Source organism: Apodemus sylvaticus, chromosome 3 (assembly GCF_947179515.1).
Source record: "Apodemus sylvaticus chromosome 3, mApoSyl1.1, whole genome shotgun sequence".
Taxonomy (NCBI): domain Eukaryota; kingdom Metazoa; phylum Chordata; class Mammalia; order Rodentia; family Muridae; genus Apodemus; species Apodemus sylvaticus.
The window spans coordinates 160,044,336-160,072,192 of NC_067474.1; the positions used below are offsets into that span (position 1 = coordinate 160,044,336).

Sequence of the window (27,857 nt, forward strand, 5' to 3'; positions counted from 1 at the left end):
CTGAATAGACCTTTTCTGGCAATAGTAATGTTGACCACAGGCAGATGCAAGGGAATCTGTGGCAAGATGGTCCCTTCATGGTACTGCACCAAGCTCATACAGCCTGTCTACATAAGGTAAACTCCAAATATGTAATCACCTTTGAACTTGCTATTTTTAATTAGATATGTACTTTATTTCCATTTCAAATATTATCTCCTGTCCCAGTTTTACTGCTTTCCAGATAGCCCTTATCCCGTCTTCCCTCCCACTACTTCTGTGAGGGTATTCCTCCACCCACCTCTCTCCCACCTCCCCTGCCTGATTCCTTTACACCAGGGCATCTATTGAGCCTTTATAGAACCAAGAACCTGTCCTCCCATTGATGTCTGACAAGGTAATCCTCCACTACATATGCAGCTCTAGCCATGTGTACCCCTTGGTTGATTGCTTAGTCCCTGAGGACTCTGGGGTTCCAGTTAGTTGATATTGTTGTTCTTCATATGAGGTTGCAAACTCATTCTTAAGGAAAAAGGTTTGCAACAAGAACTTATAAAAAGGAACATAATAGGGCAATTTATTCTGCTTTATTCTCTTAAGCACTCTCAGTCTTTAAGGAGAGTTTCCCTTAGTTTTCAATACTGGCAGGATTCCAGGGATTCTTTATAACCACCTTCCCCAAGTTATGTACCAGATAGGCCTTCCCCATTTACCTATTAAAATAAGCCCTATAGCCTAACTAGTTCTAGCCTGATACCTAAGGCCACTACGGCCTCTTTGGATGCCAAGAAAGAAATATATGGGATTTTACTGCTGACGTCAGGCTTGAAGGATGTTATTCACATCCTTGTGAACCCTGGGTCAGTCCAGTTAGGGAATTTGCTGGTGCTCCATGGGATCTTTTAACTCTTTCTGGCTGAATGAGTCAATATATTTTAGGTCATCTTATATGCAGTACAGGCTGTTTAAACTCCATCGTTCTCCCACATAAAAGATCAGAATATTCCCATACATGTACTTGCGATGTCTTCAAGAAACCCTTAAGAATAGGATAGATCCATGGTTCCTTTATCAAGTAAGATCACACTCCAGCTTGCCAGGAATCTTGGCTAAGGGCAATGAGATGACTGACTTAATGATAATAAATGTTGACCAGCAGTTTTTGGAACATGAAAGAACATTGAATCAATATGTTTACCTTTCCCCACAAGATTTATACAAGCTCTTTCTGGAGTCATCCATGACACAATGCAAATATTTTACTAGAACTTGCACCACCTGCTCCCTGCATGCAACTTTGGGGACCCTCAATAAGAGAGTGACCCAAGAATGTTATTCTGCAATCTATTTCACAGATGGGAGTAACTCACTACCCTCTTTTGGTAATCTTAGATATGTACATCTTATTGTGAATAGATGTTCCTCCTTTGTATATACTGTGCTCTTGATGGGAGAAAAAAAGACTCCCACACCATCAAGGTTATGGAAACTGCTGTGAGTGCTCCTTGGCCTTTGATAATGGCCCTGCCTGGGCCTCTCAACAATTCAATTAGTCCTTTTTTGTTTATTTGTTTTTGTTTTGTTTTTCAAGACAGGGTTTCTCTGTGTAACCCTGGCTTTCCTGGAACTCATTCTGTAGACCAGGCTGGCCTGGAATTCAGAAATCCACCTGCCTCTGCTTCCCAAGTGCTGGGATTAAAGGCATGGGCCACCACTTCTGGCAGTAGTTCTTCTTCTTGTCTTCTTCTTCTTCTCCTTCTTCTCTTAATCCTCCTCCTCCTCCTCCTCCTCCTCCTCCTCCTCCTCCTCCTCCTCCTCCTCCTCCTCCTCCTCCTCTTCCTCTTCCTCCTTCTCCTTCTCCTCCTCCTCCTCCCCCCTCCTCCTCCTTCTCCTCCTCCTCTGCCTCCTCCTCCTTCTCCTTCTGCTTCTGCTTCTAGAAAGGTCATATAGAGCTGGGATGTGAGAGGTTTCCTGGATGCTGCCATGCTCCCACCTTGATTAATGAACTAAAACTCTAAACCTGTTAGCCATCCCTATTTAAATGTTATCCTTAAAAGAGTTGCCTTGGTCATCTTGCTGTTCATAACAGTAAAACCCTATGACATCATGTCTTAACTATAGAGCTTAAAGAAAGGCTTAACTACAGGAAAGATTGCTTCAAACAAGAACAAATATGACTTTTTTTCATATTTGAAAATGATTGAGCCATGGAATGAAATTCTTAATGACTGGGAAAAATTGGGTATAGAAATGAGTAGGATATCAGAGCAATGATACACAAAGAAAATGAGAATGGTAAATAATATAATTGAAAACACCTCCAAGGTGCACCAACTCTATTGTGGTACAACCTGCTGAGTAAGCTGGCATAGATTCTTTTTCCTATGCTGTCAAGGTCTTATTATGGATTACTCTGTATGGGTAGCCATAGGATGTGATTTATTTTGATATCTACTACCTTAAACTGTGCTGTGCCTCACCCCATTTCATGACTATTCCTTGTAAGACTGCATTTCTGTTTGTCCAGATGTATTGACACATAATTATCCACTCTCTTCCCCAGCTTCTTGTGAGCAAGATTGGTATGTTGGACAGGCATTCCTGGCAAAACTTATCACACAAGTTCTAGATCTTCACCTGCCCTACTGTGATACCAATTTGCTACTGCTCTTTCTGAGGCACTAGAATGGTAATTGACTGAGAGGTGTACTCTACTCAATTATCCAGAATGTACTAAGAAATGTGTGGTTTTAGCAACATTAATAACATTGCAAAATGCACACCTGAGTAAGTAAAATTTAAAAAATATATTTCTTAAATTTCAATCAGTGATGATGATGGGTATTTGAATTTAAAATATTGTGGTACAGCAACATCCTTCAGTTACACACTCAACTGCAAACACTGTGGATGTAGATAAGCGTCTCCCACCTATGTGTCAGAAGTGTCCTGTTGATAAGATATGCAAAGATGCAAAGATGCAATGATAGAGAAAAGATGTTTTCTTTTCTCTATCACACGTGCACAAGTGGATTAATGTCTGAAGTGTCCAGAGAACTGGTACACTATCACAGAGTATCACTACTGCCTCCTAAACCTGTGACATCTCTGGCCTGTGGAGATCCATTGAAATGCTCTCTTGCCTGTGTGCCTCCATGTGATAGTAATATTCAGGTCTCTAATTCTTGGTGTTTTTGTGAATCACCAAGTCCCTCCTATTTAAAGAGCCAATAACCATACCCTCTACTGCATACTGCTCATTTCTTTCCTCTTCAGTTTCCTTGCTTCTTTGCTATTCACTGACCACTCAAATTCAGCCCCTTTCATAATAATGAAAATCATATTTATAGTCTATGCAAAGACTTTTTTCCCACAGACTTGGAAAAATTGACCATAGTTCTACATTCCAAAGTTCTCTAATTTTACTAATATTGATGCATGCACTCTATGAACATCATCATTATTATTTGGGTCTAGGCATTTGGCTCCCACCGATTGTAATATCAAATTTCTGGTCTGCTTTTCAGCAATTTCCAGGGAAACAGTTTGCTGGGTGGGAATAAAGTATATCTTTGGTGGTTCACTATAAAAAAGACATCAAAACATTACAATTTCAATGGGAAGAAAGATTGTGTTTAACACTGAGTTTATTGGTCAGCATGAAAGAATAAGTTTGAGATTACTGGGGTGATATAGGTGTTGGGGTCTCTGCAAACACTCGTGTAACAATCTGCAAGACAAAAAGGAAATCTAGTTCTCTACCACTCTGTAAGCAATTTGGCACTGGTGGTGGATGTGTGGTGCATTATTCCTGATGAAATTTATGAAGCACTCAGGAAAAGGTGTCCCAGTGCCAGTGTTAACAGCTCTGAAATAAACATTCTCCTGGCAGTTAGAAAACAAGATTTGCTACAAAGCTCCAGTAACAATGAATCCATGCAAGAGATTTACTGAAAACACTGAAGGGAGGCGTCCTTTGCTCAGGTGAGAATCAGAAGAGAACTGAGTGGGACACAGGCTTTGTATACTGTGTTATTGTGGGGATAGGATTTTCAGGAGCAGAAATATGTAAATTTGCAGATTGGGGATATTTTAAGTCCTAAAATTTTGTAAATTTAGGGATTTTGAGTTATTAAAAACAGGAGGTGTGTCCTTATTGCATGACTGACAATGTGAGAAGTTAGGCAGGATCACTTGTATCTGAAGCTTTCAGACCAAGGTGCAGTGTCATACTACATCACGTTCTGGTCTAGACTAGCATCAAACTTTAGGAAAAGTTGTTCAGAGTAGGTTGTGGGCATCTGGACAGCTGCAGTTGTGTGGAGGTCAGCCGGCAACAGAGCTGGAGGAACTGTTCCTGATGGCAAGGGTAGGCAAACCTGCCTGATCAGATGAGTTTAAGAAAAAGACAAAATCAAAACAAGAAGCAGTCAATCAAGTGAGCAAGGAAGCAAATATCCAAACAAACAAAAACCTGTGAAGAATTTGGATGCTATTTAATTATAAGACCCTGAATCAGGTAGTCTTAGAAGAATCACATCATAGGAAGCTGCTTAATATTGGTCAGGTTCAGAAGGTCTTGATCTGAGGAACTAGGCCTTGGTGACAGAAAGTTCCACAATTCCAACATTCTGGTATCCTGGCTACCTCTTGGTCAGGATGTAGTGGTGGGAGAATAGTCCCAAGTATTTGAGGTACCTGAAAACTTCCTTAAGCTAGTTACTGTGGTGGCATCCTAAAACATCAGAAGTTGTTCTTGTCGCTTGCCAGATCAGAGGACTGGGAAACAGGCAGGCACAGAGCAGGAGTGTGGAGCAGGGGTGTGGAGCAGGGGTGTAGAGCAGGGGTGTGGAGCAGGGGTGTAGAGCAGGGGTGTGGAGCAGGGGTGTAGAGCAGGGGTGTAGAGCAGGGGTGTGGAGCAGGGGTGTGGAGCAGGGGTGTGGAGCAGGGGTGTGGAGCAGGGGTGTGGAGCAGGGGTGCATTTTCTGCTGCCACTCTCACAGATCTGTTGTGGATATTTCACCACTGTCTGGAAGTTTGAGATTCTATGAACTGTGGTTTATAGAGGTGTTTTAATTAATTTTGTGGTTGCCAGATATGTTTCTAAAATAATCTTGTAGATCCTTTGCAGTATCTGAAGTTTGTACATGGGAGTTCTCTTTGCTAAAGCCTTAATAAAGCTCTTGGAATTCAACTTTACCTGTGTTTCTTAACTCCCCTGTTCCTCCATTTGACATTTAATTTCCCTGTCTCCAGGGAAATGAACAGGGATTCTGAAACACCTTTTAAATATTAGCACTATGAAGGGCCAGTTCATATTTGATTGAATTAGAAAATATACAGTATAAAGTACCATTATATAGCTCTAGATATTAATATTTATTGAGTACAGTTATATTCTCCATTAATTTAGCAATGAGGTATATGACGTCTTTGATGAAAATACAGCTTTCAGAAATGTGTCTACATAGGCTTAGTTATTAATGTTACACCTTAGGTTTGAATGAAAAGTGAAGACAGGATTGAAGCAAGGTTTGGCTGAAGAAAAGATAGATTGTAGGTTCTGCTAACCATGAGTATCACCAGAGAAAAACCAATTACACAATGTAGGCAAGTTTTATTAAATGTTACATCCTGACAAGAGATGGATTTTGTTCATAAGCTACATAGAGTTTTCTATGAGGTTTTATTATTTTCTTAAGACTTGCAACATTCACTGTTCCAAGAAGATACCTGTTTTAAAGTTTGAAGTGCTTAGAGGTCAATTTTTGGCATTTCATTCTGAGAGAGAAAACAGTCAAAGTTATTTGGTTGGGTGCAGTATGGAGCAGGCCATGAGATGGCGGCAGTGTTGAGGATGAGAACAGGGTGTTTAACCAACTAAGAACCAGGAGTCAAAAAAGCACCCAGCCAACAATGTCTGCTGGCACCACAGTTAGCCATTTTTCCTGAATTTCTTCGAGTTCTTCCAGTGTTCAGGCCAGCATGCTGTGAGATGATGAGATCAGGCCAAGATATTGCATTAAGTAGTAAAGTTACTATGGATTATTCCAGAATTAGACAGCACCTTTTGAATAATTATGATTGCTAACTTACATAGAAAAAATGGGTGCATATTTTATGAAAAGCACTCTGCCCATGCACATTCATGATGTGTTGAATTCGGCACTGTGAACTTCTTTCAGTTGTGGGGATGCTTAGACCCTGCACTAAGGGCTTTTTCTCAGAGACCTCTTGTTGGGGAATTTCAACAGTCTGCATTCTGTGCATCAGGATAGTTTCTTGATTCTTCCTGGCTCCTCCTCGGTGTTGCTGGGAAAAAGACTCCGTGTGTTAACTGTGTGACTGACTCTCACATCTCGTAGGGTAAACTGAAATCCTCATAGAAAAAGAAACATTCTCATGATATCTTCTCTTTCCTTCATCCTTTTCTTTATCCTTTTGCCAGGTGTTGGTATCTTTCATTTTTGTTCCATGCAATGTTCCATGCTCTGTCTGAACACTATTTCCCCATTTTCAGGTACCAATATGAACAGCCAAACTTGCGTAAGTGTAAATTAAAACTGAGGGCCCTGGATGGTAAAGGCCGAGGAGATTCTCACAAAGGATCCAGGTGTGTTATACTGATTGAACAAGGGGTAGGGTGGATCTCTCCTGTCAGTAGAACAAGGGTACGAATTTGATTTTGCCAGATTAGTCTCAGTGAAATATTCCAGAGTCATAAGTGAATGTTAGATGTGATGACATGGCAGGCAGTGAAAGCTGCAGTCTGTTTATGTCAAAATTTGATTAATTTTGAGGCTCTGATTAGTTTTAAACCTATGCAAATGGGGATAACAGGCAAGGTTGTCAATGACCATAACCAGATTTGCATCCTGTGTGCTACAATCTCAATCTGCCAGGCAAGGCATGGCCACTGGTGTCATAGTGACAAGACTATGTATGTAACAGATGGTTTTCTGGTTCAAGCTGTTTCCCATTGAAAACAACGATTCTTTTAGCCAGAAAGAAAGCATTATCAGGCTGAGAGTATACACAGTTTGATATTTAAATAAACAATGGACCACATACATGATCAGAATCCATTCTATACATTACAGAAAAAAATACAGATCACCAAGAGAAAATGCAAAAGAGATGACCAAGATTCACAGAAGCATTATAACAGGACTTGAGCTCAAGCAAGTCAAGAAGCAGGAGCTGATACAGAGGCCATGGAGAGATGTTACTTACTGACATGCTCAACTTTCTTTCTTACAGTTCACTAACTGAGAAAATGCCTTACAGCTGGATCTCTTGGAGGCATTTCCTCAACCGAGGCTCCTTTTACTGTGATAATTCCAGGTTGTGACACGTTGACACAAAAAACCAGCCAGTAAACACACAAAGTGCCCAAGCGCGCTTGCACAGTTAGCATCTCTTCATTATCTTTACCATCCCTTGTTACTCACCTTTCACCTTTTATTTCTATCCTTCTGTTTCGTGTTTGTTCTGAGGCAAATTTTGGATGGGCAGCCAGGGTTTCAAATATTCCTAATTCCATGTTCCATGTTAAATGACAGTATGAATTTCCATAAATCCCTTTCCCCCTACATTGAATAGAGTTGTGTCCTTTTATATTAGTATGGAAGGAAGATCTCATATTTCACATAAATTGCATTTCAGGGATGGTTAGGGTTCTAGACAAAAGTTTTTCTTTTCATTCATTTTTAGAATTACTGTAAGTCCTGTGTCCACCTTTGTATTTGACCACATGGAATGTATTAGTTAATATTTTCAGGGAAGTATAGCATTGGTGTTGTGCATTAACCATTAATTTTCATGCCTAAATGAATGTCAGTCCAATTTGTTCACTTCTTTTGTTTAAAAGGAAGAATTCTTCATCTACTCTGTTTCCTCTTCCACCAAACTGTACATTACATAGGGGAAAAACTAAAGGTTTGGGACAATGCTTCTATTTTTATTTATGCCATTTTTTCTGCACTCTTTTCTGATTAAAGAAAAAACTCAGACATTTAGCCCATTCCATTAATTCTGCAATTCATGTTCTTCTTCTTTATTATGGAAAGTGTGTAGCATTTTACCTAGGCCTCACAATGTCAAATGGATATGTTATAGTACAGTCATGTGAGACCCAACTGCACCCAAGATTGGGCTAGTGTTCAAATTTGAGCAATTGTAGAATTGAACACATACTTCATAAAGGTGCATTACTGCATCTAGATATCAACTGTTCATGTTATATTCTGTAAACATTTGATAGTTTTGAGATGATTATATCATACATTCTCTGAGAGATATAAATACAAGGAAGTATATGACTATTTTAGAAACTATCTTTTTAAAGTTCATTTTTTAAATAAAGTGTGCTGAGTACATATGCCCAAATGTATGTCTGTATGCTGTGTATTCCTCCTCTTATTAGTGTTCACCAGAGATAATTGGATTTTAAAGAACTAGGTCTAGAAATTTAGTGTGTAGTGCTATTGGGGTGCCAGGAAACACATTTCCTGTTAGAGGCATTTAAAAGATATTATAGTATCAAAACTGTAGACTTAAATCCAAATGTGGTGATGTTGGCAAATCCTGTCTTTGCTGTTAAGGTCTCAGAAATCACAGAAAATTTATCAGAGTAAGTTGCTGTATAAATGAGAGCATTATAGCAAGCCATTCTGTAGATTGTCTGTGTAAGAGCAGCAGTTCATAACTTCTCTATTAAACTTTTAGAAAATTTTTGTCCTTCAATAGTTTCCTTTCATCATCTGTATCACAAACTATCTCTTATTCTTTAGGGCTTTTTATTATTAACATAGGAAATCAATATTGTCCAGTAGCAACTAGGTAGTTTTTTATTACAGGGTCTGTTAACCTTCAAGGGCTCTGGAAGAATGGGAATGTCTCATTTTTCTTCAGAGGGCATTGTACATGAATGTGATGTTGGAGAATTATAACATTCTTTTGTTTGTGGGTAAGAATGCATTTCTTGTAGGAGTACTGAATCTTTCTTTGAACTACATTCTGTTTATGTAAACTCTCTGAAATGTCAAAAGAACAATTGAATAATGGAAGTTCCTGTTAGAATCATAACTTTTTCATGGTATTACCTTTTCTCTGGTTTCTTTGGAAGAGCAACCAGTGCTATATTCTCTGAGATCTTTCCATGCCTCTTACCTAGCTTTAAATGGAAACTTCAAGTTGGAAAAAATTAAATCATCAGTACAAAAAATTAGATTTCTTTACATGTAATAATTGGACCACTTTAATTTTAGTCTTGCTTGGAACTCTTCATTTATTTATGAATTTAACTAATCAAGAAGTTTTTAAGTGGATATAGAGGTGTTGGTTTGGAGAATTTTCATTTTGGATATTTATTTAAATCTTTACATGTGTTCTTTGTGTTCATCCTATCATTGTGGATCCAGAAACAAGCATATGTAGTGGATTCATTTTACAACATGAATTTCTAACTGACCAAAGCTACTCCGTGTCATTCTTTCTAAAAATATAATAAAAAATCAGAGAGACATTGTTTAGAGCTCTCCTTACTGAAAGTTATTTACAGTTCAATCTGCCTTTTTATTAGCCTCTGTCAGGTACAGTTTAAAAAAATATTCAGAAGGGTATTTTCTTTTCCTTTCAGTTGTTGTAGATCAGAATTGTAGTTTTTCTTAGAGCTAAAGGCTCTTAGCCAGAATCACAAAGATTATACATAGTAAATGCTTTCAGAAGAGTGAGTCTTTAAACTCCCACAGCCCATATTCAGTTACATTATTCCTCCAAGGCCAGACCTTCACAGAAACTAAGCATTCACATCTCAGAGACTATAGAGAATATTTTCACTGAAACCATTCCAAGTAGTATGTGCTCTTTACTGCTTAGCCATCTCTCACATGTGAAAGCTCAAATGTAATACTATGCAACCTAAAGAATACAAGGCACGAGAGAAATAGGACCCAATTCCCTAACAGCTGCCAAATCTGATTCTGATGGGGTTCTTGGCTGTCAGCTTCCTAATGTTTGGGTTCCTAGGGTTTTTGGTCACCCAGTTTCTAGAATTGGGCATGAAGATACCAGGGATCTCAAGAGAACACTTCCAATGAGATCAATGAGAGAGTTCACTCAACGTGAGACACATTTTTCAGTGAGTCCCTTGCTAAGACAGTGCATGTGTGTAGATACAGGTGCATACATGCCATGGCATGCATTTGAAATCCTTAAGACGACATTGGGTTGGGTCCAGGATCCCCGCCCTGGGGCAGGAATTGTGCCTACCCACTGGTTTAGCCTTGGTCACCCCAAACTCAATCCATATTGATCTAGCTACCACAACCCTTTCCAAGAAGGAGGAGAAGATGTGAATATTAATAGAATTCTTAGCACAGTTGACTTGGCCTTGAAAAACTCAGTTGCGTGATTTTACTAAGCCACTTATGAAATTCCAATATTGAGGGTTGTTCCTCTCTACCCACTTTATAGGAGAGCCAAAGTGTCTTCATCCTGTTCTCCAAATTTCAACTAATTTGAGCTCCACCAGGCTTTATCAGGACTCCCATCTGCACTAGCACATGAGATGCATAATGGAAAACTAAAGGTCTTGGTTAAAATTCATCTCTCCCACTACCCCTCCTCTGCCTTGATGTCCTGTGTGTGGGTGAGGTAAGACATTGACTGCAGTGGCTCTGAGAACTGCCCTACTAAGTTCTACTAAGGTCTTTGAATGTGCAGCTTAAGAGCTCATATAATAAGGCCATTTTAGACAGCATGTAGGGGAAAAGCACCACATCTGCCAAAGGACTGAGGATTTCAACAGCCCAAACCTGCTAGCACTCAATATCCATAGAGCAAGCTCTTCCTAAGGCTATCTCAGGATTCGGGCCCCAATGCTTCTAGCAGGGAGCTTACCTAACACAGAGGCAACACATAAGATGTATTAAACCTCTTCCTTCTATGAAATCTAAATTGGTGTCATGGGTACAGGATTGATAAGGGGATGCTCACCATGTGTAAAAGGGCACAGCACCAAAATCAACAGGAATTACATGCTGTACTCCACTCTAGTTGCAACTGTCAACTGAGATCCCCAGAAACACCAATGTTCTTGACACTCACCTGTTTTGTACTGCATCTAGTAGATTTTCAGGACTCTGCTCATCCTGTGGTGTCCCACACAGAAGGCAAGGGGCATCCAGATCCGTAGGCCCAGGAAACAGATTGCAGATGATAAGGAAACCAAGTATATCTGTGAGGCCAATGATAAGCTGCAGTTTCTCCTCAGCTAGGGTAATTATTTCAGGGCTGTTCCTAGTTACACAAGCCGTATCATCCATTGGGGAGCCCCTTTGCTCCTACGCCCGAAGTTCAGGGAGAAATGTCCTCCCAGGGACAGCTTCTGGAGAGAGATGGGAACAAGGAACAGAACTAAAGCATGAGGCCAGGATGCATACCAGAATTCTTAGACACCAGGTTGCCCTTAGGGTGATGAAGTTTCTCACATTTCTTCACAAAATGAACATGAACCTCTGCTTACTTAGAGGAATTGCAAACATCACCCCCTTGGTTGTTTTCTCCAAACCTCTGTAACATAGAGAAGACCTCAGGTTCACTAGTGTTCAAAGAGGAACTGTCCAGGGACCCTGGGGTGGAAAAAGCTGGAGTGGGTGAGTTGAAACACCTTGCCCCTTTGAGTCTACATCCTCTATTACTACCAACTCTGTTTGTATTGCATCCTGCCTTCCAGTATTCAGCAGTCCATAGACAGCAAACCCACTGAGCCCTTCAAAGGAGCCACACACTCTTCTTTTTATCAGAAAGTTACTTTGTGGGAGAAGGGAGGCGGTGGGCAAAGCACACATTGAGCGGGGGAGCGGTGCTGCATGTGGAGATCGGTGGAGGCCAACAGGATTCGTTGGCTACAGTCCCCGCAGTAGTGCACTGGGTTAAAAACAATGAACACCAACCCTGAAAGATCCAAGTCACAGCAGTACTAGCCCAAGCATCATCAATGACGATGTGATTATTAACGGTCATTCTCATGAAGAGGATAATCCATTTGCAGAGTACACGTGAATGGAAAATGAAGAGGAATTCAACAGACAAATAGAAGAGGAGTTGTGGGAAGAAGAATTTATTGAACGCTGTTTCCAAGAAATGCTGGAAGAGGAAGAAGAACACGAATGGTTTATTCCAGCCCGAGATCGCCCACAAACAATGGACCAAATCCAAGACCAGTTTAATGACCTTGTTATCAGTGATCGCTCTTCTCTGGAAGATCTTGTGGTCAAGAGCAATCTGAATCCCAATGCAAAGGAGTTTATTCTTGGGGTGAAGTACTGACATGTCTGAGCAGCCGGCCACTTTTGGTGGATGTAGCACAGCTTCCACACTGGGAAGGCAGTGTTAGAAGACTCCATTGTAAAAGCTCTCTCGTCACTGTGTTACACTTATGCATTGCCAAAGTTTTTGTTAGTCTACTATGCTTAATAAAAGTGCTGAGACTGTTACTAAGTAAGAAACTGTCACACAGTTACTGAAAGTAGAATTGGCCACATGGCTTAATGTAAAGACAGCAATGGAAGAAGCACCAGTCAATTGTGACAAAGAACCAAATTAAATCACCTCCAAATCTCATTGAATTGTCTGTCTTTGAGGCTAAACTGGTTCCTTAGGGTTAGTTGACACTTTTTAATATCTACACATTGTAAAAAAAAAAAAAGATAAGTAAATTTAAATTAGGTTCTGATTGTTAAATAGATTTCTCAGTTGCTTTTGTCCATCAAAAACAACCTTTTCTGAAGAAAATCTATTAACTTTTGGAGTAAGTAATTTCACAAGAAAGCCTTTGACTGGGGTTACAAGGTGGTGCTCAGATAGGAGCTAGTCTGCCTGGTGTATTATCATGTTAGGAATACTGAGTTCTCCTAGTGTTAATCTTGGGGAAATGCAATTTGAGGCTTTCATCTTCTGAAGATTGATCGCATCATGGCCATCATGTGTGGAGTCTAACACAGACCCACAGCAGCCCACGATCCAGTTGAAGCATGACTTTGGTGCTCTTCCTTGCTTTGTTAACCGTCATGACTATGGTCTGCAGCACAGGTTTTCTTTTAACAAAGCTAGAACAGTTGGCTTCTTAAACTCCGTTATTTGAGTAGGTTGAGCTGCCATACGTGTTCAGTGTGAATAGTGTTTAAGTTGAAAATATTGTAAAAAAATTATATTTTTTCAAAAATATTTAAAAAAATGATAGTAGAACCGGAAAAAAAAAAAGGAAAGTTACTTTGTAACTAAATAGGGTCTTTCTCTTGAGTGCTGAGATTAAAGGTCCATGTCTCCATGGTTACTGCTGTTTTTGAGACAAGGTTCCATTTAGCCCAGGCTAGCCTCCAACTCAACACTTTTGATTCCATTTCCCAGTGCAGAGATAATATGCAGGAACCTGGCTTACTTATTAGCTGGAGAAAGAGTGGGAGGCTTGACAAGATTTCCTCTCTGAGGAAGCCACATGAAAGACCTGTTAGTCACCAAGGATTTCTGTGATACAATACTGAATAGGGACACTTGCTGGGAAGCTGGAGGCCAGAACCAGGTGTCTGCATTCCACAGGGTAGACATTCCTAGAGAAGTCTGAGTAGATGACCAGAGAAGATATCTAGGAACTCACAGGGAAGATTCCAAATGATACAGCAGTAGGTGAAGGTGTGGAAATCCTGAACTGTCAGGAGCTCATTGTGTGAGAAACAGTCAGGCTGGGACTGTGGCCAGAGCACTGTGCAGGGTGAGGTTAGAGCAGTGCAGCTCAGAGTCTAAGAGGATTCAAGTCAAGGCAGGACATAGTTTTACAGTATTCTGCCTTGATGCTGAGGGGTGAGAGGAAACATGAACAGCAAGAGAGAAGTTGTAAATTCTAGAATTGTATTGAGGAAATTCTAAAGAATTTACATGGAATATGTAAAAGGGAGGCAAAGTCAAGGCTCAACCAAGGGCATAGTTTGACATATTAGGCTGCCATTTACAGAGATAGGAACAGGGGATACACTAAAAACAGTGGTAGAAACCAGGATCTTGGTTATTGATTTGAGATTAAGTCACTTTAACTATTCCATTTTATTTCAGATATTTTGGGAAGTCTGATCACAAGAGGACTTGCATGTTTCATGTAACAAATGGGAAGGCTGATGTGAGAAATATAACTCAAGTGTGAGTTTTAAATGTACCTCATTTCCCTCCCGGGTTTGTTTGTTTTGTGTTTTACCATAATTTTAGGTAAGGGTTCTCTAAGAAGCATGTCTGGGCTGAAAGATTCTATATAGACCAAGCTGATCTTCAACTAAGAGAGATCTGCCTACATGTCCCCAGAGTAGTGCTGGGAAGGGAAGCAAGAACATTAAGCTGAAGCTTCCATCTTATTTGGACATAGGTCTCCCTGCATATTCCAGACTCTCCAGGAAATGAAAATCCTCATGTCTTAATTCAGCTACCAAGTGTGAACTGCCACCTACTCTGGCCTTTAATTAATTTTTTTTTACAGGGTCTTATGAAGTTTGCCTAATCAAGGGTTGGAGCTGGCATAATGTGCCACCAACCATTTTCAGTTGCTAGAGTAGGCGAGATGAGTGACCTGTTTTCTGACTGCTTTGTTCTCAGTATTGTTCTTCAAGCCCAGGTAAAAAGATATGTTAATTTATACAAGGTACTGAAGAGAGATGACTCAATCACTTAGAGCACTGGATGTTCTCAAGTTTCTAAAGAAAGAAATCAAAGAAGACCTCAGGTAATAGAAAGATCTCCCATAATTGTGGACTGGCAGGATTAATATAGTAAAAATGGCTATCTTGCCAAAAGCAATATACAGATTCAACCCAATCCCCATCAAAATCCCAACTAAAAGCCGGGCAGTGGTGGCGCACACCTTTAATCCCAGCACTTGGGAGGCAGAGGCAGGTGGATTTCTGAGTTCGAGGCCAGCCTGGTCTACAGAGTGAGTTCCAGGACAGCCAGGGCTATACAGAGAAACCCTGTCTCAAAAAACAAAAAAACAAAAACAAAAAAATAATAATAATAAAAATAAAAATCCCAACTAAATTCTTCATAGAGTTAGAAAGAACAATTCTTAAACTCATCTTGAATAACAAAACAAAACAAGCAACAACAACAACAACACAAAGCAGGATAGCTAAAACTATTCTCAACGGTAAAAGAACTTATTGGGGAATCAGTAGCCCAGACCTCAAGCAGTACTACAGAGAAATAGTGTTAAAAATTGCATGGTGTTGGTACAGTGACAAGCAGGTAGATCAATGGAACACAATTGAAGACCCAGAAATGAACCTACACATCTATGGTCACTTGAATTTTGAGAAAGGAGCTACACCCATCTAGTGGGAAAGAGATAGCCTTTTCTACAAATGGTGCTGGTTCAACTGGAGGTCAGCATGCAGAAGAATGCAAATCGATCCATTCTTATCTCCTTGTACTAAGCTTAATTCCAAGTGGATCAAGGTCTTCCACATAATACCAGACACACTGAAACTAATGTAAAAGAAACTGGGGAAGAGCCTTGAGCACAAGGGCAAAGGGGAGAATTTCCTGAACAGAACACCAACAGCTTATGCTCTAAGATCAAGAATCGACAAATGGGACCTCATACAATTACAAAGTTTTTGTAATGCAAAGGACACTGTCAAAAGGACAAAATGGCAACCAACAAATTGGGAAAAGATCTTTACCAACCCAACATCTGACAGAGCGCCAATATTCAATATATACAAAGAACTCAAGAAGTTATACTCCAGAGTGCCAAATAACCCTATTAAAAATGGAGTACAAAGCTAAACAAAGAATTTCCACCTCAAGAATATCGAATGGCTGAGAAGCACCTAAAGAAATGTTCAACATCCTTAGTCATCAGGGAAATGGAAATCAAAACAACCTTGAGATTTCACCTCATATCAGTCAGAATGGCTAAGATCAAAATCTCAGGAGACAGAAGATGCTGGCAAAGATATGGGGAAAGAGGAACACTCCTCCACTGCTGGTGGGATTGCAAACTGGTATAACCATTCTGGAAATCAGTCTGGTGGTTCCTCAGAAACCTGGGCATTTTACTACTGGAGGAGCCTGTAATACCAGTCCTGGGCATATAACCAGAGCCATCCCCAGCATGTAATAAGGACAAATGTTCCACTATTTTCATAGCAGCCCTGTTTATAATAGCCAGAAGCTGAAAAGAACCCAGATGTCCCCAATGGAGGAATAAATACAGAAAATGTGGTATATATATACAATGGAGTACTACTCAGCCATTAAAAACAATGAATTTATGAAATTTTTAGGCAAATGGTTGGAACTAGAAAATATCTTCCTAAGTCAGGTAACCCAATCACAAAAGAACACACATGTTATGTACTCACTGATACGTGGATATTAGCCCAGAAACTTGGAATACCTAGGACACAATTCACATATCAAATGATGTCCAAGAAGAAGGGAGAACAAAGTATGGATACTCTGGTCCTTCTTATAATGGGGAAACAAAAATACCCACAGAAGGAGATACAGATACAAAGTGTGGAGCAGAGTCTGAGGGAAAGACGATCCAGAGACTACCCCACCTAGTGATCCACCCCATATACAGTTACAAAACCCAGGCACTATTATTGATACCCACAAGTACTTGCTGGCTGGAGCTGGATGTAGCTGTCACATGGGAGGCTCTGCTAGTGTATGACAAATACAGAGTGGGACACTCTCAGCCAGCCATTGAACTGAGCACAGGGTCCTCGGTGGGGGAGCTAGAGAAAGGACCCAAGGAGCTGAAGGGGTTTGCAGCGCCATAGGAGGAACAATGATATGAGCCATCCAGTTCTCCCAGAGCTCCCAGGGACAAAAACATCAACCAGAGAGTACACATGGTGTTACCCATGGCTCCAGAAGCATAGGCAGCAGAGGATGGCCTTGTTGGACATCAAAGGGAGGAGAGGCCACTGGTCCTGGAAAGGCCATATGCAGCAGTGTAGGGGAATACCAGGACAGGGAAGCAGGCAGGTGTTGATTGGGGAACAGTGGAAGGGGAGTTAGCTTATGGGACTTTGGGGGAGGGGGACCAGGAAAGAGGATATCATTTGAAATGCAAATAGTAAATATATCTAATAAAAAAGGTAAAAAGAAAACCTGAGTTTGATTTGCAATACCTGCACTGTATTGTCACACACTGTATTACGACAGAGCAAGCAAGACAATTCCACCACTTCTCCATCTTGTATTGTTGCTGAGGCCATTACAGGTTAAACTAGAATTCGATCTCCTTGAAGTATTTTATTGAAGTTACTCAACTTCTTTTCTAGGAACAGAAGGCCAGGATATCCTAGATGACTTATTCTCAGCCTGTTTTTTGCAGGAATCCCTAATGGCAAACTGCTTGTCTTAGGTTCTATTAGAGACTGCCTGCTTTTGTGAGGATCTCACTTCAGCTGTGTGATTTGTATTATTAATGCCATCCCCTCTACCAGGGAAGTGTCTGCTCTTTTCCAGTTTTTCAATTTTATTTATGATTTTTAAAAAGTCAATTTTTACTATTATTATTTATTTATTTTTATTCTTACTGCTCTGTTCTGGTTCTTGTTTCTATTCTCCAATGTTTCTGATTCACTATGAATTACATTCCTTTTTCTAAAGGTCTTTCATATTTCTTTATAGCAAGACCTCATATAGGTCAGCCTTGCTCATGCAGTGTTGCTAAGACTTTCTTTGAACTCCTAATCCTGGCTCTACTGCCCAGTGTTTTAAAGACATTCCTGCAACTCCTTTCAGACTGGACACTAACTGGCCAATGAGAAGGGAAAGACAGCACTGAGTGAGGGTCCTTCCACCTCCCTGGATCTTGCAGGAGACTTCAAACAAAGAGGGACCTGTGTAAGAATTGAATTTAGTGAGAAACTTTGAAGCTGATATATTCACATCACAGAAATGAACTGGGAGAAAGGAATGAGAGAGAGAGTTTTCCTGCTTTGATAGTACTTGGCATTAGTATCAAGTAGTCTGGTATTCAATTTTAGATGATAAGTAAAAGTCCAAACTGGCCATTTTCACAGGCCATATTCAATCAAGATTCTGGATGAGGAACTGAACTTATTTCTAGAAATCAAATTTGTGTGTAACTAACAATGTCTGGAGAAACTGATGTAGCTGTGCCTAGGATTATACATTTTCTGTCTGAAAATCCACAATCTGAGAGGAAGGTGTGAGTAGTTATTGATGTACTTTAATTCACATGTCTGTTTCCCGAAGAACATGGGACCAGAAAGCCTGTTTCAACATTTTGAAATACCTTTTGAGATCATACATAAATCATGCCAAACTTCTTATTCCACCCTATTGTTAATTCTCACACCCAGGGACAACTGTCTGAGATGCTTAATTAACAAATCAAAGCAGACCTTGCTGCCATGTTCTCCCAGCTTCCCTCAGCCCCTACTTATTACTTACTGGGTATTGCTGGACTATCCTGACCTCTAGCCCAAGGATTTGTTGGCTCTTCTCCCAGCTCTCTCACCTCATATAATCCAAGTGTTTTGGTTCCCTGCTCCTTCATATTTACCATTAAACTCTTAGTCTCTTGGTCTGGCTTCTTTCCCCACATGGCTCATTCATGTCCATTCTCTGCTTTTCCAGATGTCATTGTGGCTGGCTATGCTCTCCCGTTTATCTGTAATGAATGTTCTGTTGCAGCACACAACCGCAGCCTTGCCCTTTCCTTTTTATTTCTCTTTTTCATTCACCTCATTATCCACTCCTTGCTTTCAAATTCATGGCCACTTTTTGGTTTAATTGGTGTTACTGCTTGACATTCACTTAAGGTTGCCTGCAGGACTTCCTAGTTATGAGGTAGAGATGCTGCAGTGAGCATTGTATATGCAATGGAACATACACATAATTAACCCTGAGCTTTGGAAGAGAAACAGGAACTGCCCTGGGAGACTGGGAAATTGTATTAATGTGCAAATTTCCCAGACCAGAGTTTTGTCTGATCCTAGGGTAGAAGGGCAGAACAGGAATGCCTCAGCTATCTATGTTCTTTGATCCCTGCTTCCTCCAGGAGAGGAGCTGCTGCTGTCTTATGGTTGCCTAAGCTAAATAGGGACTCTAAACAGGCCTAGCAACCACTAGTCCCAGATGGAGGCAGTTTGGATGTTTCTTCCAGGAGAAAAATGGAGACATTGATACAGCTTATCAAGAAGTGAGGAAGAACAGATGGTGATGTGGAGCTCTCTGTCTCCAGGCCAGGAGAAGAAGTTCTACTGAGCTATTAGAGTCTGATCTTCTGGGTCTGAAACTAACTAGGAGTCAGACTGTGTGTGTGTGTGTGTGTGTGTGTGTGTGTGTGTGTGTATGTGTGTGTGTGTGTGTGCTTGGTTTTTTTTTTTTTTGTTTGTTTGTTTTTGGTCCATATGGTGACCTGGGCAGAGGTCTTTGTCCTTGGACCCTTCCTGAATGTGGATCCCCTGGAAGCAGGAAAACTGAAATAGATGGGAATAATATTCAAAGGCATAGAAAGAGGACTTTAATATGAGTTTAGCAACACAGAAAACATTGCTATGGTCACAAAGAACCTACCAAATATTATTTACTTTTGAAGATAAAAAGTGAAAATAAAAAAAAAAGGTTCAGAGTGCAAAAATGAATCTGAATGTGACAGGGAATTATGTATTAGCTCACAAAGCAAACTCTGAAAGCAGTGGGTTCCGATTTTCCAAAGATACCAACTATAAATATTTAAATCCACATTGTGCTGTAAAAGTTGATATAAAATCACACAAATTTAGTGTATGCATTCTGATTCATTTAGACACAGTAGCCATACTGATGGAACCTGATTGCCACAAACTACACAGTAAACCCCGTTCTCCAGACAGTATCATGCTTTCCAAGATTTTGTGTGCCTACAGTCTACAGGGTTCTCATAAAATGACAGACTTGTGTTGGATTTAAAAAATAGTCTCAGTATATTTTCAAGCATTCTTAATTAGTTTTAATAAGTATCAGAATTCTCATGCTCTTTGCAGTTATATTGATGGTAACCTAAATTTTAAAATAAGCTAAGTGCTCATTCATTGAAGATAGGCTGTGTACCTCATGAGGACATTGTGGTAAAGGAATGGTTTAAGACTGGTTAGCAATGGTTAAAAGACTTTACACCTCTAAAGGAATCACAGTCAGTGCTATATGGGTCATGAAACATCAGGTAATTAGAATTTAGGCAGTGTCTACACACTTCTCTGTCTCTTCATATTTTAATCTTTAATTTTATTTCATTTGTGAAATGGGTGAGAACTTCAGGCATCTCTTCTATACTACAGGTGGCAAGAGGAATTGGAGGGCAGAGAGCACAGAATCTAGCTGAAGCAATCACCTTAAAGGGGTTTGTACAATGTGGAGAAGAAAAACTAATTGTCATGGTTTTGTATCAAGTTTTTTCTAGAGACTTAAATAAAACACGCTATTATAGCATACTGTAACAATGCAGAATGCTGCTTTATTTGAATGATATGAGAGCTTTCTGCCAACAAATCTTAGTGAATCAAAAAGTAATAATGTGGTTAAGAAACAAACAGATTTGTTTGTATTTATATATTGATAATAAAATATAGTTTAAGAAAAATGTGATACTGTTAGCCACATAGAGCATCTCATTGCTTTTTTACTGATCAAATATCCTGTCTTAGGTTGTGATCTCATTTCTTTTGCTGGTAGAGTGTGTTTAAATATTTAATATTTTTATATGTCACTCTGTTTACATTTAATATGTTGTGTAATGAATGTTCCTATATTGCATGGCATTCACACAAATTTTCATTATTTTAATAGTTATTCAAACATTAATTTTCTCTAAAGAAAAGCAAGAATTCTGTCTTGGAATTAAGTGACCAAGAACCTGCGTAATTCCACAATCTAAACTAGTGAAAGATAGTATTACAAAAATAGTTTGGGTTTGCTTCTGGCCTGATGATTATTTCACATTGCCATGAGCAAGATTTCTGATTTCACAGATATAGACAGGACCCAAGAAAGAGCTGTGTGATGTTCTTGCTCTCCAACTGCAGAACAATGCTACCTGCCAATATCTTGCTTTCCCTGTCTTCAGTATTCTGCTTCTCTCTGTTCATTATTGATGCTTTCTTTGCATTTTCTTTAGGACAAATTGAATTGTGTTTTAATTACAATAGTTCCTTCTTTCACACAATATATTCTGAGCACAGTTTCTTCTTTGTCCACTAACCCTGGCTACCACTAGTTTACTACTATCTTCCTATTTTCCATATCTACTCCCTGTCTTCTGTTTCCTCTGTAGACACAAGCAGAGTTCCATGAAACTATAGACAAATAACATTTGAAATGGCAAGGCAAGGGACCTCATATTGATGCTGGAAAAGACAACTCTATAGTAGGAAAGTAGCTCAAGAAGAGGTGAGAGAGTCAGAGCTCTATCTGCTCCCTCTATTAGGAGTCCCACAAAAATCAGCAAGCAAACAGGCAAACAACAGAAAAAGTGGTACAGATCTGTGGGTCCCCCATTCCTGTCATTGAAGTCTCTGTGATTTTTTGTTGACACGATCCTATAAGGCATGGGTTTCCACACATTGTGTGGGGGCTCAAGTTAAACCAAACATTTGGTACCACCATGCCCCTGCACATTTTTCAAGCAGTGCAGATTTTAGGGGGAGGGTTGTTTATTTTGTTTTGTGTTTTTTTGTCTCTTTCTGTAGCCTTTAGAATACCTTCTCTTGCCCAAGAGACTAGAAAATAGGAGTAAAATGCCCAAGCCTGTGCCTGCGTGACAACTCTACACTCAATGAGCTCTGTGGAAGTTCTCCTCACTAATGTTGCATTGTCACCATTGTCAGAGAGAAACTTCCTGTCCTAGCTTCAGCCTGTTTTTTTTTTTTGAAGAATCTCCATGTGACTTCCTTGACAACAACTTCACCAAATGTAAAGCACCACTGAAACCTTGCTTGTCTACAAATGATGGCCAATGCAGATTCTGCATTTTCCAATACTAGGAGATCTCAATAAGGTCACCTTCATAAATGCCAGGAAGTTACTAGTACTACAGCTATCTACATCAACACCCAATGCCCCTTACTTGCAGTTGTTCGTCCTCGCACTGCACTTTCTCTGCCTCCCCAACTGATTCCCTCCTACTCTTGTGTCCATTCACTCCCAGTCCACCCTCAGAATATTTTCTATTTCTCCTTTCCAGAAAGATCCATGAGTCCCCCTATAGTTCTCCTCATTCACCGTCTGCTCTGGGTCTGTGGACTGCAGCTGATCGTTCACCTAATAGTTATTATGAATTTGGAAGTAGATGCATGCCATAATCATATTTCTGAGTTTCAGTTACCCTACTTGACAATGATTTTTTTCTAATTCCATCTATTTTCTGTAAAATTCTAGTCATTTTTTAGCATCCAAGTAGTTCTCTGTTGTATAAATGTAACACATATTTTTTTTATCCCTTCTTCAGTTCAGGGAAATCTAGCTCATTTCAAGTTTCTGTTCTGCCACAATGAAAGTAGGTGTTTTTTCAGTAGAATGGAACATATTTTAGGTATATATTCCAAGCTGGATTTTGAAATAGCCCTATTCCCTGTTTTCTGAGGAAAGACAATATTGATTTCCACAGTGTCTGTATTAGTTTACACTCGCTCCAACAATGTAGAGTGTTCCCCTTGCTCCACATCCTTACCAGCATGAGCATTATTGACCTTAGCTATTCTCACATGTGTAGAAAATAAATCTCGAAGTAGTTTCTATTTGCATTTCTGTGATAACTAAGGATGTTCAACATTTGTTTAAGTGTTTGTAGACCATGTGAGTTTCCTCTTTTGAGAATTCTGCATCACTCTACCCCATGTTTTAAATTGAATTGTTTGTTCTAAGAACATCTCTTTTACTGACCTGCTTGGTAGGTGTTTTTACTGGGGCATATAAAGAGGAGATGTATGGATCTGCTATCTTAATACATTTTGTATGTTAGGAATCTATCTATGTAACATATACAGTGGGTAATCCTGTTTTCCCATTCCTTAGGCTGTCTTGTTTCCTTGGCCTGTTTACTGTGCTTTTTGCCTTAGAGAAGGTCCTGTAATTTTCATTTCCAGGATTCCATCTTTTTCTGCTTTCTTTATTGCTTAAATTTCCAATTTGTGTCTTAGAAAGTTGTCTGTGTTTCATTCAACTCTTTGTTTATTCTCAGATTTACTTAAGACATTTATTTATTTCCTCCTATAGTTTGATCATGTGTCCTAAATTCCTTTCAGGTATTTATTCATTTCCTTTTTAGAACCCCTGTCACCTTCATACAGTTGGTTTTTAGGTCTTTTTCTTGTGCTTTTAAATATATTAGAATATTCAGGATGATCTGCCATGATAAGATAGCTTGGCTCTGTGGATGACGTATTTCCCTAGTTGGTACTGTAACTATGCTGTTGCCTAGGCAATCTGTGTCTGGGGTGCTGATTTTAGGCTTTGTCTCCTCAGGCAGTAGTTGTGTCCCTGGGTATTTCTTTGCTCACTGTATTTTCAGAGTGTCCTGTCTCAGTGCGGTCTCTTTTACTGACCTGCTTGGTAGGTGTTTTTACTGGGGCATATAAAGAGGAGATGTATGGATCTGCTATCTTTACATATAATATTTTATTATCTGACACTTTTAATGCATTTACCTTTGTTCTTCACTTTTGATGACTTTACTAAACATTGCTGCATATGTTACCAATGAATTCACTACAGACATTTGATTCTGGGGCCTGCTGACAGACAATTGTTTCTCAAACACAACATGTTGGCCATGAGGTCACTCTGACAGTTCAAGTTGTTGATGCTCTGTAATGGTTGATGTACAGGTAGTAGTATTTTGTTAGTGCAAACACTAGTTTCAAACTTCTGGTCAGTTTTTCTGTAATATTCAGAGATAGTTTTTTTTGTGGGTTGAGATAAAGAATAATAATTTGTGATAGGTCCATTATATATAAAGATACCAACAAACTAAAATTTTAAAGTGAAATAAGGATTGTGTTTATCTCTGAAATTTTGATCAGAATGAAAGACTATGTTTGATGTTTACTGGTTAGATGATATGAGTATGGGGGGTCTTTGCAAATCCTTGGTCTGGCAGAGTGACAATCCTCAAGGAAAGAAAAAGAAATTTATTTGAGTTCCACACTGTATATATTTCAGTCTTGGCTGTGGGTACATTGTAGGTTAACGCCAATGTAGGACTTGCAGCTCTTAGGAGAAAGGTGTCCTACTGCAAATGTTACAGCTGTGAAGCAAAATGTCTCCTAGCAGTCAGAAGTCACGATATATCACAACACCCCATGGAACAAATAACCACACATGAGATATTTATTGGGATATCTCCTCAATATTCTTCTTAAAGTTCTAGATACAGCAATAAGACAGCTAAAGGAGATGAACAGAATACAAACAGGAAAGGAGGAAGTCAAAGTATCACAATTTTCAGATGATATGACAGTATACATGTGTGAACCAACAAATTCTACTAGAAAATAATAGTTCATAAACATTTTAGTAAAGTGGCTGAATTCAAATTTGACTCGAAGAAATCAGTAGGCCTCCTTCACACAAGCATATTCTACCAAGAGAATGTTCTCTCTGAACATGGTGCACAACTGAAAAGGAAGATTTTTATTACGTAGAGATGGTAAAAATTTTGTTTCAGCAGCAATGAACCATATTGGCAAAATAAAAAAGGAATGCTAAAATGATATGTAATTTTAAGAAAGTCTAGTTCAAAAGCATCTGGATTAGAATAAAAATCAATATTTAAATTAGAATAGTAGAAATTATTGACTATTGTCTGAGGAAGATATCAATAGAAAGACAATTGAGACATTTTACAAGTTTGTGCAGATACCAAACAATTTTTATCAAAGTCATTCTTGAAATGGAAAAATGGAACAAAAAATGAGTAGTGATTGTGAATCTTCTATGTGTTTAAGGTAAAAAAATTCAAGAAACATGAATTTTCCTGATCTTACAATGTGCTACAATCAAAAATCATTTAATACTGTTGTTAAGCCACAAAGAGTTATGCATCAACACTGATATGCACAGTTCAGTAAAGTAACATTTTCCTAATACACAGAAAGCCCATCACATGAACATTAGGAAAATCTTGAGATTATGTAAATTAGATTCCTACAGAATCAAGTATACAAAGACAGAATGTGGAAAACAAATTTGTACCATCTTTGCTTCCATTCTTTCTTGACAGCTATTTTTTTTATATTAGCAGAAGCTTATATGTTTACAGAGAATATGTATGTACTCTCTATGTCTGTTGCCAACCGCACTCAAAAAAAGGCATCAGATGTCTAAAACTGACATTAAGGTTGGATATCAGCTACCCAGTACTTTGGGAATTGAACACATATCCTATTTAAATCTTTCCCCCAAAAATTGAATATGTAAAAAGTAAAAGCACCTCTATAAACTGGTATACCCTCACAACAGCCTCCAAGAGAATGTGCCCATTTCCTTCCCAGTCTCCTGAAAGGCTATCTCAAACCTGAAAAATACCTGTAATTGTCTGCTTTCACAGCACCTGACAAGTGTCTTTGTTTTGTTTCTCAGTTGAAAAAGTCATTCTTATCAGTGAGCCTTCCACGTGAGAAGTATATTCTACTAAAAGTAGCTCAACTCCTAAAAGTGTTGTGTTCAACTAAAAAAGAGAAACAAACAGAGACAATTTTACATAAAATTCCTCAGCTCACATGCAGTTTCCGATTAGAAATAAATCTTTGTGGAACAGTTTTAGTTAGAATAACTTGAGACCCACCACTTCTAATCAGAGGTCATTCAAATAAAGGTGAAAATGGGATTAAATAATTTGGATGAGTGTAAGGCACTGAGTTCCTAAAATTTCCAAGGAAAAATATGAAGGATAAACTATACCTCCAGTAAGAAACAACATGAAGGATATCTGGGTTGTTTCCAGCTTCTGGCTATTATAAATAGGGCTGCTAGGAACATGGTGGAACATGTGTCCTTATTACATGATGGGGAATCCTCTGAGTATATGCCCAGGAGAGGTATAACAGGGTCCTCCAGTAGTATCCTGCCCTGTGTTCTGAACAACTGCCAGACTGATTTCCAGAGTAGTTGTACCAGCTTGCAACCCCACCAGCAGTGGAGGAATGTTCCTCTTTCTCCACATCCTCGCCAGCAAATGCTTTCTCTGGAATTTTTTATCTTAGTCATTCTGACTGGTTTGAGTTGAAATCTCAGGGTTGTTTTGATTTGTATTTCCCTGATGACTAAATATGTTCAATATTTATTTAGGTGCTTCTCAGCCATTCGATATTCCTCAAGTGAAAATTCTTTGTTTAGCTCTATACCCCATTTTATTTAATAGGGTTATTTGGCTCTTTAGAGTCTACCTTCTTGAGTTCTTTGTCTATCTTGGATATCAACACTCTGTCGAATATAGGGTAGGTAAAGATCTTAATGGATACAGAAAATGTGGTATATTTACACTATGGAATACTACTCTGCTATTAAAAACAATGAATTCATGGAATTCTTAGGCAAGTAGGTGGAACTGGAGAATGTCATCCTGAGTGAGGCAACCCAATCACAAAAGAACACACATGGTATGCACTGATGAGCAGATATTAGCCCAGAAGCTTGGAATACCCAAGAAACAATTCACATATCAAATGATGCTCAAGAAGAAGAAAGGAAAGGTCCCTGGTCCTGGAAAGGCTCAGTGCAGCAGTATAGGAGAATACCAGGATAGGGAATCAGGAAGGGGGTGATTGGAGAACAGGGGGAGGGGAGAGGGATTATGGGACTTTGGGGGGGGGAATCCAGGAAAGGGGATATCATTTGAAATGTAAATAAAGAATATATCGGACAGAAGAAAAAACAACATGAAGAATAGGCAAAGGCTTGTGCAATATTTTCTAAATTTCTAAGGATCTCATTTTTCTCTGTGAGATCTAACATTCATTTATACAATGCTCACCAAATTGCAGGATGTTTTTTTCTGAAAACACAAGGACTAAGAAATAAAAGAAAAATTCCACACACTTACAGTTCTGAAGCTTCCAATCTCAGTTCAAAGCCAGCTGAACAGGATCTAGGTAATGACCATCCTCTTGAGTTGACTGTTAAGAAATCTGGAAAGTCACCTAGAAAGGTGTTTGAACCCGATGTGTTCTTACACTATTGTAATCCCAGTATTAAAAGGCAGAGTCAGGCAGATGATTCTGAAGACCTCACATTGTATACTAGGTGACTTCTGGGTGATAGAGGAAGATGGTTTTTCAAGACAACAAATCAAAAGCTATCATCAGTAGGCCACCTTGGACATGTATGTATGGGAACAATGAACTATTCTGAATGGAGAAAAAAGATGCAGAATTGTTCTCATAGTTTCAGGATTATGTAAATTTTAATCTCTATTGCTATCTTAATGTGTATTTCATTTTCAAACTAGAAAAACATTGTGGCCTAAAATCATCTCACAGCATGCAAACATAAAGTGTTTTTACAGATTCTAAGGTATAACATTAATAAATTAGTATATGAGGACACATATATGAATTTACAGATATCATATTTACAGCTGACAGTTCATATATTTCAGATGGGAAGTAATTATGGGGTGTTTCCTAGCTTAATCTATGTTTATACAGTCATAACTTTAAAGACAGCTATTTTTTTTAAAAGACTTAAATATAGCTTCACATCCCATCAAAATTCTAGTGATCTTTAAGGGACTAAGATGTAAAAAGCTCACTGGGAATGGCAAATCTCCAACAGCAAAGTCCATTATGTTTACTAGGACAGTGATACAA

The 27,857-nt window shown here is 39.1% G+C and overlaps 4 protein-coding genes across 21 annotated transcripts in view; 2 read left to right on the forward strand and 2 right to left on the reverse strand.

Moving 5' to 3' along the window:
- Nucleotides 1-27,857, forward strand: part of LOC127681600 (oocyte zinc finger protein XlCOF6-like) — a 1,434,619-nt gene that overhangs the window by 343,185 nt on the left and 1,063,577 nt on the right. The gene's annotated exons all lie outside the window — the stretch shown is intronic.
- The window catches only part of LOC127681615 (oocyte zinc finger protein XlCOF6-like), a 988,257-nt gene that overhangs the window by 284,647 nt on the left and 675,753 nt on the right, over nucleotides 1-27,857 (reverse strand). The gene's annotated exons all lie outside the window — the stretch shown is intronic.
- LOC127681617 (oocyte zinc finger protein XlCOF6-like) overlaps nucleotides 1-27,857 on the reverse strand; it is a 1,149,846-nt gene that overhangs the window by 191,792 nt on the left and 930,197 nt on the right. The gene's annotated exons all lie outside the window — the stretch shown is intronic.
- On the forward strand, nucleotides 11,928-12,460 carry LOC127681646 (polyadenylate-binding protein-interacting protein 2-like). Its single transcript, XM_052178123.1, has one exon. It carries the CDS (start codon nucleotides 12,046-12,048, stop codon nucleotides 12,310-12,312), a length of 267 nt encoding a protein of 88 aa, XP_052034083.1. The 5' UTR covers nucleotides 11,928-12,045; the 3' UTR covers nucleotides 12,313-12,460.

Excerpts from the sequence above, each read along its gene's own strand:
- LOC127681646 (XM_052178123.1), top strand. The coding sequence starts at position 12,046 with ATGGAAAATGAAGAGGAATTCAACAGACAAATAGAAGAGGAGTTGTGG.